This window comes from Drosophila kikkawai, chromosome 3R, assembly GCF_030179895.1.
Source record: "Drosophila kikkawai strain 14028-0561.14 chromosome 3R, DkikHiC1v2, whole genome shotgun sequence".
In the NCBI taxonomy this organism is placed as follows: domain Eukaryota; kingdom Metazoa; phylum Arthropoda; class Insecta; order Diptera; family Drosophilidae; genus Drosophila; species Drosophila kikkawai.
In genome coordinates, this window is record NC_091731.1 from 17,588,204 (window position 1) to 17,600,486 (window position 12,283).

Sequence of the window (12,283 nt, forward strand, 5' to 3'; positions counted from 1 at the left end):
AATAAGATGTTTTTGAAATTGTTTTTTATTGTGTTATTTTATTTAATTGTATATTGGTATTTCGCGATAGTTGCTACCGTTAGGCACTCACGACAGGATTGCCTAGTAGGCCATCCCTAATACCCATAAAATTCCTTTTTTGTCGGACTAATTTCTGTTCAGATTTGTACTTAGACTCGCTGGGAATAATACACAAAGCAGACAAATGACAGTGCCAAGATGTCGATATCAAAATTATTCGTGAAAGTATTCAACGAGGATATATTCGAGCAGCTCGAACAGGATCCCCTGTACTCCGACTTGGACGATGACTTGGAGGCCAACTGCTCCACGGTGCCGGAAACGAAGCTTGCCAAGCTGTCGGAGCTGTCCGTGACCAAGTGGGTGTCTCCTCTAACCGCATGCTGCCTGAATATTGATAATCCTCTCCTGCAGACAGATGACCATTGTCCGAAGCTGGCTGGATGACAAGTTCCAGCAGATACAGACGGACAGTAACGAAGAGATCCGGCGCCTGTACATGGAGACGGAGAACCGCATTGGCCCGGATTTGATCATATTCGATGTAGACTATACGACCACCGTCCGGGTGTCCTCAGATCGCCTCGCCCTGCGCTCCCAGGGCAGTTTCAATACGGTTCGGGCGAATTGTTGTGTGTACGGCGGCCGATGGATGTATGAGGTAAGCACTATTAGCGGGAGTGGGAGTGGCTATGGATTTGGGAGTGCGATTGGTGGTGGCTGACCGACGGTCAATGACACGTCGTGAGGAGTGTGGGTTGCACGTGCGTACTGGGTACTCACTCATTAATATTTCCAGATCCACCTACACACCAAGGGCGTCATGCAGATTGGCTGGGCCTCCAATTCCTGCCAGTTTAACGAGAATAGTGGCGTGGGGGATACCAAGTGGAGCTATAGTTACGATGGGAGCAAGCAGCAGATCTGGCATATATCGACCAAGAAGTAAGAACTTTTTTTTCGATTTAAGTTTAAATTGTTTGTTTAAATACGGTTTTATTTGCATTATTTAATTTTGTGTTTTTTAAACTCTTTCAAAACCTATTAATGGGCACAATTTTTAGGTATGGCGACAAATGGCAGATCGGCGACGTCATTGGCGTGACCATCGATGTGGATAGGGAGCTCATCGAGTACTATCGCAATGGACGATCGATGGGCGTGGCGTTTAACAAGCTGCAAAAGGGTCCCGGCATCTCCTTCTTCGCAGCCATCTCCCTGGGCTACACGCAGGGCATTGAGGCGAACTTTGGCAACCGTCCGTTCATGTACCCAGTTGCGGGTTTCCAACCCCTGATGGCCCGACCCATCCTTAAGCTGAGAAGGGCCAATTTGCTGATGAACTACTTGGTCAACCTGGCTGGGATCTTCTCAAAGTACAATGCACAAGCGGCAGCGACGCCCCCGAGTGAAACGGAGGCCAGGGTTTCCACAAAGAAGACGGTTTACTGCATATTCGCCACTCTGCTGATTGAGAAGTTCACTTACGAAATATTCGATTCGTATATCATCGAGGATGTGCTGCTGAGCAGGATTTATGGCATGACCACTCTGGCGGCGGAGAAGGAGAATCGCCACAGTGTGCTTCAGGGTCTGCTGTCGCTGTTTTGGAACTACATGGAGGGCGACGAGATCAAGTTTGTGTTGCGCAAGCTGGTTAACGGCCTCCTCGGAACCTTTACACATACGATACAAGGCCTTAACTTTGAGAAACACCGCCAGGCGCTGGAAATGCTGCACTGCCTCTGCCTGCACGAGCAGACCCGGAAGTATCTGCTGGAGCATAAGCTCTTCAAGAAGCATTGGTAGGTCCTGCCAACTAGCCAGAGAAACCCGATCTAATTACTCCCTCTTAGCATTGCTTTTTTCCTTTACATCCACCCCCTGGAGTTCTACATTATGGAGGAGCTCCTGCCCGATAGCATGGCCTGGACGGAGGGAATCGATGGGCCCAAGGATAAGTACCTAACTGTGGTGGACAAGGTGCGCAAGGTAACGGAGCCGCTTTACGTGGCGCAAAAGGACTTGCTTTCCACACTGCTAATCAACACGGATGGCACACCGGAAAGTCCGTCCAGTCGCTCCATTTTCCTAACCAAATTGCGACGCTATGTGTTTGATCTCAGCATGGAACAAAGGGTGGGTGACGCCGACACCCTGATGATTTCATTGGAAATTAATCGAGACTGTGTCTTCCTGCAGCCCTTTCACGCATTCTTCTTCATGCAGTCGAGCATCCAGCATCCTTTGGATGCTCCAGTGGCTCTCGCCTTTGTCTGCATTCTAATTGATCAGGTCCGAACGATGTTCAAGGAAGAGATGCCCAGCAAGATCGTCGAGGTGAACAGCGATTATTTCATCGATGGCTCCCTGGATTATATGCACTTTGATCGCGTCGGAGGTGTGCTGTCCCATTTGCGCAAGGTACATCGTGGCGATATAGATGCCCGGCTCGGAGCGGATCGCACCCAGGAGATATATGATGATGATCGGCAGAATTTACGGGGTAATGAAGCGGGTATGTCTCTTGCCAATTAAGCGATTCGCATTTGGCAAAATAGAACCCAAACATATTTATATTCCCCGTATTTGTGGATATCAAATGAGCAATTTTTCATATATAGATACCACCCTTTACCTGCTGGGCGAAAACATTAACAATGTGGCTGTGGTTGGACACGCGCAGGGCGGTAATAATACTACCACATACACTCATTACCTGAATCCGCGGGCTAATGGCCCGCCCGCCGTAAGCACCACGCCGGGCAATGCAGATATGGAATCTAGTCTTTGCGAGCTTTTGGATCTCGCCATAATTTTCTACTATTCGGCGGGCCACAAGTACATTGTGAAAATCGCTTCGGTAAGGGATGAGATTGCGGCTCTGAATGAGATGCTTAAGGAGACGAAGTACTACCGCGAGGACATCGAACGCAAGCTGGTGGCTCTGGAGCAGCATGCGACTGTCTGCATGAACGAGAATCATCAGCATGTAATGGGCGAGCTGCGTTCCAAGTTCAGTCAGCGCCAGAATGTGTTTGCGGTGAGTTGGAACATTTAAGTGGAGAATATCACAAGATTTTAAGGATTTGGTATTGGGAAATATATATTTTACACTTTAAAAGAATTTGTTTTGCGGGCTATCCTTGTAGCTGATTCAGAGTACTTTATAATTTACAGTTAGCCATTTGATTTCAAATGAATACATTTAAAATTAGTGTTGCTTTTGCAACAGTAAAGACTCAATATTCAATGAAGCAAACCCTTTTATTTGTAGACTCGCTCAATATCCCTGTCCAGAAAACAAATATGGCTTAGAGGCGTTGCACTAAACGGCCACAGAAGATCTCTGCTCATCTGGCTACTAGAGCGCATGCTGCGAACGCTGACGGTGAGCTTATCTTTATCAAGTTTTATTTTAATTTACTGAACAATATACTGTTTGCAGAGTGCTTCCAGCACCGGCTCCTTGTTCTCCTTCGTACCTGAGGTCTATGTGAATACATTGCCCATACTGCTGGACGCCGTAATGGACTTTAGCCACCATGATTTGAGGACCCAGTTCGAGGCCTCAGACGCCGAGTGCGGTGTCAATTCCGCCGCAGAGTTTCTGGGCCAACACTCAGCAGATCCGCGCATTGTGCTCGCCTCCTGTAAGGACTCACTGCTGCAGGCCTTGGGAACACTCACCTGCCATAAGTCGGGGGTAAGGGCGCTAGAAAGGACCTCAAAGAGGGCACAGAACGCCCTGGTTCGAGCTCTATTGCGTCCCTATGAGAACAGAGCTTGGGGTCAGAGCAACTGGCTGCTGTTGCGCTTTTGGATGGGCGAGGGATATGCTTATAAGGATTCACGACTGCCTTCCGTGTGGCAAGGTGGATCGGTACCATTGCACCAGGGACTATGTCGGAGTCGCTCCAAGAACGAGACCCACACTGGATTGCTGCACAATGTGGCCCCGGCTAATCCCTCGAAGCACTTTCAGCGTCTTATTGGTGCCCGGCTGGTGGAGGACGAGCCCTTCGCCACTGCTTTCCTCAATTCAGTGCTAAGTCAGCTGAACTGGGCTTTCTCCGAGTTCATTTTGCTGCTTCAAGAGGTACTTTTATTTACCAGACTTACCAAGCTAAAGGTAATTCAACCGATTTTATTTTCGCAGATCCAGAACACCGCTCAGCGGCAGGAGAACACTCTTTTTGAGCCCAAACAGCTGAGGATTTGCTCCATGTGCTTTGAGCTGACGGTCTCGCTGATGCGGTGCCTCGAGATGATTATCACAGTGGCACCGGAAGTAGTAACGGACGACTCTCGTCCAAACAGCGATCTTTTGCTGAATCGCATCTGCCAGCTTATAAGTCAGGTTCTTTCCCGTGTAACAGTGCCGCCGGGTTGCTTCCAGTTTGTGGTGGACATGTGCTCGGCAGATCTGAATGCCGTGACTCACTATCCAATTATCACTGCCGCTTTGGGAATCCTTTTAGCTCTGATGCAGGAGGAGCTGGAGAACGAAATGACGCCTCAGATTGTGACGAGGGTATCGCGGGCCTTCCTTACCGATCCCAGCTTCCAGTTTGCCACTCTGGAGTTTGCCTTGGGCGAGATACGAACCCCTCTGCTGGAGCAGAAGAACATTCCCCGAGGCAACTTTGATCCCTCCGCCAGGCCACACATCGATCCGCTGACGAACGATGTGAGGGTGCCGTTACCGAACAATTCCAAGCGCATTCGGGCAGATCCACCTATCCTGAAGTTTGCCCTGAATGACTGTGAGTATATGTCAGCGATTTGGAAATAATAACTTATAATTTATTCATCTTTTTTCCAGTTCCTTCCCATGTGTCCACCGTGGAAGTGGACAATGTGCGCCGCCTAATCGAGAGTCTGCGCGTCAAACAGACCCTGCTCTCGGACATAACACTGCCATCGGAGGACTCGCTGTGCCCGATCTGCTGCGCCAAGCCAATCACCGCAGTGTTCACGCCCTGCCGGCACCAGTCCTGCAGCGACTGCATTATGCAGCACATGATGAACTCCAAGGTGTGCTTCTACTGCAAGACCACCATCCAGACCATCGAGACGCTTGATGGCACGCTCATCTACTCTAGCGACGAGGTCGTTCCATCGCCCGTGCCCGAAAGGGCCTAAGTAAGGGCCAACGCATCCCACCGAATGCGATCGAGGGGAATGTTTCCTCGAGACCACAACCAAGTCTAGTCACTACGCTTGCTGTGTGTATATATATTCGTATATATCGTATTGTTTCGTCAATTTTATTTAAGTTTTATGCATGCTTGCCATAATTATTAGTTCAGATGTGATATATGCCAAAGATGCAATGTTAAGGAGTGGAAAGAAAGGCACTAGCAGAAATTAAATACGAGACAGATTTCAAATTGCAAATAAATTAAGTAGCACAATGTTTGAATCTACCTCCCACTCCCTTTTTGCCTCTAAACCGTTTTGCCACATTAAGTTGCTAATTCTGTTGTTTATATATTCAGCTTCAACTGCCGAATCTGCATTTAGTTTATGTGGGCTCACGGGCCTTAAAATTCAACACCGTACATGCATTTATTTACGAAAACAAAACCAAAATGGTCTTGATCTCAATGTTAACATGGTATTTAAATCTTTAATCAGGAATCTATAAATAATAAAAAATTGTTTCAGTTTTAAAAGAGCAAGAAAATAAAATAATTATTAACATTATTATTATTTTTTTATGGTTTTCTAAATGTGACAAGCACAAAGAATTAATGGAATGGCTTTATGAAATTAAGGTTTTATTCAAGGAAGCTCAACCATGTTGTTCCTTGTTAGATATTTATTTTATTGGTAAGTATTTTTTACGATCGGAAAATTAACCTTAAATATCAAATTGTGGATGTATTTAAAGCGGAATAATAAAATAATAAAGTATTATATATTTTAGATTTAAAGGCTCTAAAGTCACTTTGATTTTTTCAAAAGCAGACGAGTTCAAGAGAAAGGTAAAGCACCAAATTTAAAATTTGTTTGAGCAAGTTTCCCTAGATTTTAATTTAGTTTATTATTTATTTTTGATCTTTAGTTAACTGATCCGATTTTCCAGCTTTTATTATATGAAGGCTTTAAGAGACACATTTAAACTTTTTAGAATTAAAGAAATATGGTTGGACCCTTAGTTGTTTCTGAATTCCATTGGTAACATTTATTTAATATAGGCGTGTCCACATAAAATCTATTTCTTAAACATTTAGCTACTACAAATATATAGAATTTTATATAATACATATGTATATGTAGGTATAATAAGTTTAGTATATTTTGTGAGCAAACTCTGCCTCAGGTGGTTTCATGAAGGTTTATGGATAATCCATCGACTTTTTTATATAGTGCCTGTCTTTGTTTTTGTAGTTTCGTTCCCGTTTCTGTATTGTCATATTAGAGGTCAATAAATTTTGAAATCTTTTGATTAATGTACACATCTATTTTTGTATGTTAATAAACACAGTTTATACAGTTCTTAGCATCTGTAGACATCGAGCGTTCAAATTTTAAAGCCCTGCTTGACTAGCTATAGTTTTTGTTAAAACATACATATTTATTTAGGTACTGTATCTTTATCTATGCTTTACACTATGAGATTCAACAACTAACTAATTCCTAATAATTGCTGTCTAGTTATCATCACTACACCAAAGCACACGGAACATTGAGCAGAGAATCGGTATACATGATATGGATTTGGATGTGTTGATTTTGCGCTTTAAGATCTGCTCGAGGAATGCCCTCTCTACAGAATGCGACACGCGTTCGAGTGCATCCGGTGCGAGTGGCGTCCATTTCCGTGGCCAAAGCCACTGCAGCACTGATGGGTGATTCCCCCTCGGGGAGAGTGCTGGAAACTCTGGCTGTTGTTCAGCTTAGGTTCCAAGTGGTGGCAACTGGGCGCATGACTGTGACTGCAATAGGTAGGATTTTATTAAGAAAGGACATATAAATATCAAAGTACAACGCACCCATGACTACAGATACTGGAGTCGGAAATGGAGCTGGGCATCAGCCTTTGCTGCTGTTGCGGCGGTGGCGGTGGCAGGAAGAGCGGACAGCCACCGGCGGCCAGGTCGCCACCACCTCCTCGGTCATGGCCAAAGATGGCCATTCGCATGTTGGCCGCTTTTGCCGCCGACTGGGACTCTACTTCGTGCACCTCCTCGATCATCTTGTCCAGCTTCTCCATGGCCTTGGTCTGTTTGGCAGCCAGGAAGGCCTTTCGCGCTGCCTTAGACATGGAATGGGGCCTACAAAAAAAGAGGGTATATGAAGCATTCTAAAAAGTGACAAACAACTGGGGAACTCACCTGGCAGGAGCCGAGAGCGATCGGTGTGGAGGGGGTGAGTGCAGTGAAATGGACGACACCGAATCCTTTGATCCTGGCCGGTTGGTATTACCCTTACTGGTACTGGCCTGCTGCACCACGGGCACCACTGGTTGCTTCGGGGGAGGCGGCGACTTGGATCTCATGGGACACACAACGGCAGCCGTGGCGTTGTGCGTGGTGGCATCCAGACTGCTGCTGGAAAAGGTGATTTTCCTAATGAGCGTGGAGCTGGCTGCTGGTCTTGCCGCCGAAAAACTTACTTGAGCTTTGCTGCCTTCTCGCGATCTATGGACGCACTGCTGCAGGTGGCCGTTTCCCTGGCCGGAGCCGTTGACGGAGGCGTCAGCTGATCCATTGCGGCCAGTTCCTCTGGCGTGAATTTATCCGGATTACTGGGCCTCGGCTTGGGGGGTGCACTGCCGATCCGAAAGGGCGGCGTAGGACTGAAGCCACATTCGGGCGGATGGTTGTTGTTATTGTTTGACAGCGAGCTCCTGGAGATCTGCAAGTCCTCGAGAAACTCCTCGGTGTCCAGGATAAGGGAGCCGAAAATGTCGGAAGGTGAGCGCATAAACACATGTCCCGTGGAGTTGGAGCGGGACTCGCGTCGTTTCTCCTGGTCCGGATAGGCATACCCGGCACTGCACCTAACCGGGGAATTGGCGATGCTGCGACGAGCCACGTCCTTAAAGGTCACAGGCGAGTAGATGCGAGTGTTGCGGTCATCTGGCACGGCTGCTGCTGTTGCCGAGTTCCCTGCTCCTCCTGATATTCCAGGAACCCCAGATTCGGAACCTCCCGCTGCAGCCAGCACACCAGAACCCCCAGCTGAAGCAGCTGAAGATGCCGCGCCTCCTGAAAGGCCTGCTGCAACCACCGTTTGGTGGTGCAGAGTCATGTGAGCTGCAGCAGCTGCTGTTAGGACCATGCCCGACATGGTGGTTGTCGGAGCAATCACATCCACTGACGGAACGGCGGCGGGTTGGATTGCAGCTGCCGCCGGAATTTTGGGAGTGACTGGCTTCGGGATCGGCGGCATGATGGCCTTTGGAGCGGGTGTCACTGGAGCTGGAGAGATGGGGTGCACCTGTAGGGCAGCGGTGAGTTGAAGGGGCAGTCGGTTCTCGCGCTCCTCCAGCCAGTACGTGGCCATGGTGCCCTTGCCCTTCACATCGATTTCGCCCCGTTCGAGGATCTTGTAGGTGGGACCAATCAGAATCTTCGTCGACTCTGAGATATGCACTTTCATGGCGATGCTGGTGGATTCCATGCGCGATGCAGTGTTAACTGTATCGCCAAATAGGCAATAGCGTGGCATTTTTAGACCCACAATTCCGGCCACCACGGCACCCGAGTGCACGCCCACACCTAGAAGGGATAATGCCATTGTTTTTAATAACATAATTTACACACCAAGATTAACACTCACGTATCCTCAAGTGCTGTCCCGTGGAGGGATCCTTGAGATCAGTTATTGCGTCCACCATGTCCAGGGCCATATCACAGACTCGCTCGGCGTGGTTGGCGTCCTTGTCGGGAGCACCCGCCACCACCATGTAGGCGTCGCCAATTGTCTCCACCTTGTACACGGAGTTTCGCTCCGTTAGCTTGTCAAAGATCGAGTACATGGCGTTCAGCATGGACACCACTTCCATCGGCGTGATGCGGCTGCATATCTCGGTGAAAGTCACGATGTCCGAGAACAGAATGGAGACACTATCGAACATCTGCAAGGGGAGTATGGAGATTGGATCCGGCTATCCCTGGTATCCTGTTGACCAGACTCACCTCACAGGTGTCGATGGGATTCTCGCCTCGTCTCAGTCGATCTGCTACCTGCTTGGGTATCATCTGGTAGAGCAGCTCATCAGTACGTCGCATCTCCTCATCCAACTGCGCGAGACATTAAGACAAATATCAATAAAGATTCTTCTATATGTTCACAGGAATTCTAACCAGTCTCATGGACTCCTCCAGCTTCTTGGATTTCTGCTGCTCTTGATCGAGAGCCAACTTCAGTTCCACCGACTGTTGGGTTCCCGCCAGCATAAGATCTCTGCTGAAGTCGTGCATGGACAGATCGTTGATGTAGAGGCCAGTTGTTATCAGCGAAGTTAAGTCGGGCATTACGGGAGTGCCCAGAAACATGATCATGCGCCAGTTTTCCATATATACCATTTGACCTGGCCAAAAAAGTATTTTACAGGTCATAAAATTTTAAGTAATTAGCCCAAGAAAGTAAAAGTAAATATATAAAATTAAATGTTGTACCTGAAGGATAGCTTGGTAAACAAGATTTATTTTATACAAAACTTAGTTCAAAATTATGTTTCCTAATTTAAAAATTAAGTGCTTTTTGTTTTACCTTTCAGCCTAAGTGACTTCTCCGGCTCACTACCATCGTCATGCAGTAGTAGATCCTCATTTTGGACGTCAATTCTCTCCGTAACTGGATCCACCGTGACCAATTCGAATATGTTATTGGTTCGATTGAGTATCTGGCCGTGAAAATTTGTTAATGGTTTTGATTTACTTAGTTGTATCACGCACTCACAGTCTGGAACTTGAAGGCAATCAGCGGTCGAACCAGATCAAACCAGGCTGTGATTTTCTTGCCCAAGAGTTCCGGCAATATAACCATCAACGAGTTTCCAATGCTGCGCACTATCATGTCAGCTCTGGATTATAAACAATTGAAAGGAATAGCAATATTCACAGATATTTAGATTTGATTTAATTTCATATTTTAAATATATTTTCATATAACCCACCCAAACACCATGCAGAATGGAAAGATCTCAAAAAGCACATGGGCACTGATGGGCAGATGCTTCTCCTCCCTCGTCATCGCCAGGGAAGCCAAGGTAAAGGCCCTATTATCGAAGGTGAGCTGGAAGGTAACGTGGACCGTGTCGAAGAGGATTTCCTCCCGCACCAGCTCGATGTGCATCTCCTTATGGTAGAAGTAGCGCGCCACCTCCCGAATCTGCCCCATCGTGTAGTAGACGAATCCTCGACGCTTGGAGCGATAGTGCAGGGTCAATCCCTGCTTCGTCTCGTTCTCGCAGATGAAGCTGGGAGCACGCATCCGCGGATACGAGAACTTCAGGTACTCGTGCAGGTTGTCCAGTCCGTTCAGGAAGTCGCGCATGTGGCGACCCAGCACGGACAAAACGCGATCGTATCCATACTGACCCACGAAGCCTACAAAGTAGACGCCCATTTGGTCCATGAATTCCCGTTCCGAGACACCCAGAACCTATGAAATTAGGTATTTTATGTTAATGTGTTTCCAATATATTAAATATATTCAAAAAGTATAAAGTTAATCAGGTAAAGAAAGACTCCAAATTTTTAACGAACTATATAAAAGCAAACTACAAAGTTTATAAAGGGAGATGGCCTAGAAATATTCTCTCAGATAAGATAAATAAACTTAAAATGTTGTCTTTAATAACCTCTGAGAGTCTTGTTCAATAACAACTCACCTGTTGAGCCTTTTTGGCCAACTTCTGGAGCAGATTCTCGGGGTAGACTTGATGGACGCTAAAGGACGGCGAATCGATGCCCGCCTGTCGTCGGATGTCCTCCCATTTCTCCTCGCCATACACAGACTTGATGTACTCGGAGAGGTTCTCCAGGAGCAGGCCGTACATCTTGGGGCAGAGGGCGTCGCTTCCTTAGGCTTCACTTGGCTGACATTGATGGCTGGGACCTGCTAATTCAGACCGGAATCAATTGATTGACACTCTGACTGGTCGCAACTTAATGTACAGGAAATGTCTCTGTCCCATTCCTGGCATAAAGTGACTTCACAAAACATAACAAAATATCCAAAATCCTTGACATACATTTCCGACAAGAACTCTTCGGCTCTCCCCAATTTTTTTAATGACTTTTCTTTACGGCCTGCTGGCATACTTTTCAATAAAATGTATAAATTCCCTCAGAGTGACTTTGCATTACACACGCGCCCAGCTGGCTTTAGTCTGCCCGAAAAACTGTGCCGATATTCGTTGGGTCCACTTGGACCATGAAATTATTGCAAAATTAATGGCTGATTTGGTTTCCATGGACCAGAGCAGACTCTCGGCGCCTCCACTGCTCCCCGAATCATATTATTTTCCCATTGCTCTGTTGATTCAGCGTGTCAACGGTCCATCCATCTATTTGCCCATTTATCCGCGGAGGCAACTGTCTCGTCGGGCTTTCAGCGCCTCTTCGGTGGTTTAAACCAACATTTAAAATGGCTGCTGGGAAGTGGAGAGCACCAATGCCAGGGCCACAAAATGGCAGCACGTTTTAAGGTATTTATTTGGGCCATTTATAAATGGAAAGGGAATTGATAACTACAAAATAATTGGAAACGAAAAAAATAACTATAAAAGCTACAGTCGTAAACTCGAACTAGATTTAAGTGGGGTTTCTTGAACCTTTTCTACTCTGACTCAACCGTTAGGTGACACAACAAATTGGCCTTCAGCACCATAGGAAAAAGCCATAAAGTACTTTCAATTAGTTGCAGTAATTACATTACATTGCTGGGCTTTTTATTCCATATAAAACTCATTAAATCATTCATTAATACAGATGACAATAGTCGAGGGAGTTGGAGTTAGCTTTTTTCTTAGAGATGGGCTACAACTTCATTATCCCTGGCAAGGATGGAGCTAGCTAATTGCCGATGGCCCCAAGGAGCTGTTAATTTAGCCAGCTCGCATCCCATCGAGGTGAGGTGCACTCAGAATTTAGCGGCAAGGACAATTGCTATTTATTTGCCCCGCTTTGAATCTGGGCTAATTAAATTGCATTCAGAGAAAATGGCACCTGGCCCCCGGGCTCTAAGAATAAATTGCACTGCCAAGTTCTTCGGCACGTTGCAAATGAATAGGAGCTGG

General features: G+C 46.7%; 2 protein-coding genes across 5 annotated transcripts in view; one reads left to right on the forward strand and one right to left on the reverse strand.

Moving 5' to 3' along the window:
- The first annotated feature begins 139 nt into the window (after positions 1-139).
- Kpc1 (Kip1 ubiquitination-promoting complex subunit 1) lies at positions 140-5,493 on the forward strand. Of its 2 annotated transcripts, none has more exons than XM_017170860.3 (11): positions 140-380; positions 436-682; positions 821-966; positions 1,086-1,826; positions 1,878-2,160; positions 2,224-2,539; positions 2,646-3,064; positions 3,299-3,412; positions 3,470-4,120; positions 4,181-4,787; positions 4,847-5,493. In XM_017170860.3, the coding sequence occupies exons 1-11, from the start codon at positions 220-222 to the stop codon at positions 5,164-5,166; spliced, it is 4,005 nt and encodes a 1,334-aa protein (XP_017026349.1). In that variant the 5' UTR covers positions 140-219; the 3' UTR covers positions 5,167-5,493. The 2 variants fall into 2 exon arrangements, with proteins under 2 accessions (XP_017026349.1, XP_017026359.1); XM_017170870.3 differs by having other exon boundaries at positions 2,224-2,527.
- An 850-nt stretch (positions 5,494-6,343) lies between these two features.
- The window catches only part of Gyc88E (Guanylyl cyclase at 88E), a 45,535-nt gene continuing 39,595 nt past the window's right edge, over positions 6,344-12,283 (reverse strand). The window contains exons 1-12 of one of the 3 annotated variants that reach the window (XM_070286371.1): positions 11,307-11,477; positions 10,874-11,100; positions 10,157-10,644; positions 9,940-10,063; positions 9,751-9,883; positions 9,342-9,568; positions 9,174-9,278; positions 8,815-9,112; positions 7,646-8,753; positions 7,365-7,598; positions 7,023-7,304; positions 6,344-6,965 (exon numbers count right to left, since the gene is read on the reverse strand). In XM_070286371.1, the coding sequence (XP_070142472.1) occupies positions 6,797-6,965; positions 7,023-7,304; positions 7,365-7,598; positions 7,646-8,753; positions 8,815-9,112; positions 9,174-9,278; positions 9,342-9,568; positions 9,751-9,883; positions 9,940-10,063; positions 10,157-10,644; positions 10,874-11,041 (3,336 nt within the window). In that variant the 5' untranslated portion in view covers positions 11,042-11,100; positions 11,307-11,477 and the 3' untranslated portion in view covers positions 6,344-6,796. Of the gene's footprint in view, positions 6,966-7,022; positions 7,305-7,364; positions 7,599-7,645; positions 8,754-8,814; positions 9,113-9,173; positions 9,279-9,341; positions 9,569-9,750; positions 9,884-9,939; positions 10,064-10,156; positions 10,645-10,873; positions 11,101-11,306; positions 11,478-12,283 lie in introns of those variants that run through there. The other 2 variants (XM_041775091.2, XM_070286370.1) reach the window with 2 other exon arrangements.

Coding starts and splice junctions, on each gene's coding strand:
- Kpc1 (XM_017170860.3), top strand. CDS start 220: ATGTCGATATCAAAATTATTCGTGAAAGTATTCAACGAGGATATATTC. Junction 1,827..1,877: donor AAGCTCTTCAAGAAGCATTG/GTAGGTCCTGCC, acceptor ACTCCCTCTTAG/CATTGCTTTTTTCCTTTACA. Junction 3,065..3,298: donor AGCGCCAGAATGTGTTTGCG/GTGAGTTGGAAC, acceptor TTTTATTTGTAG/ACTCGCTCAATATCCCTGTC.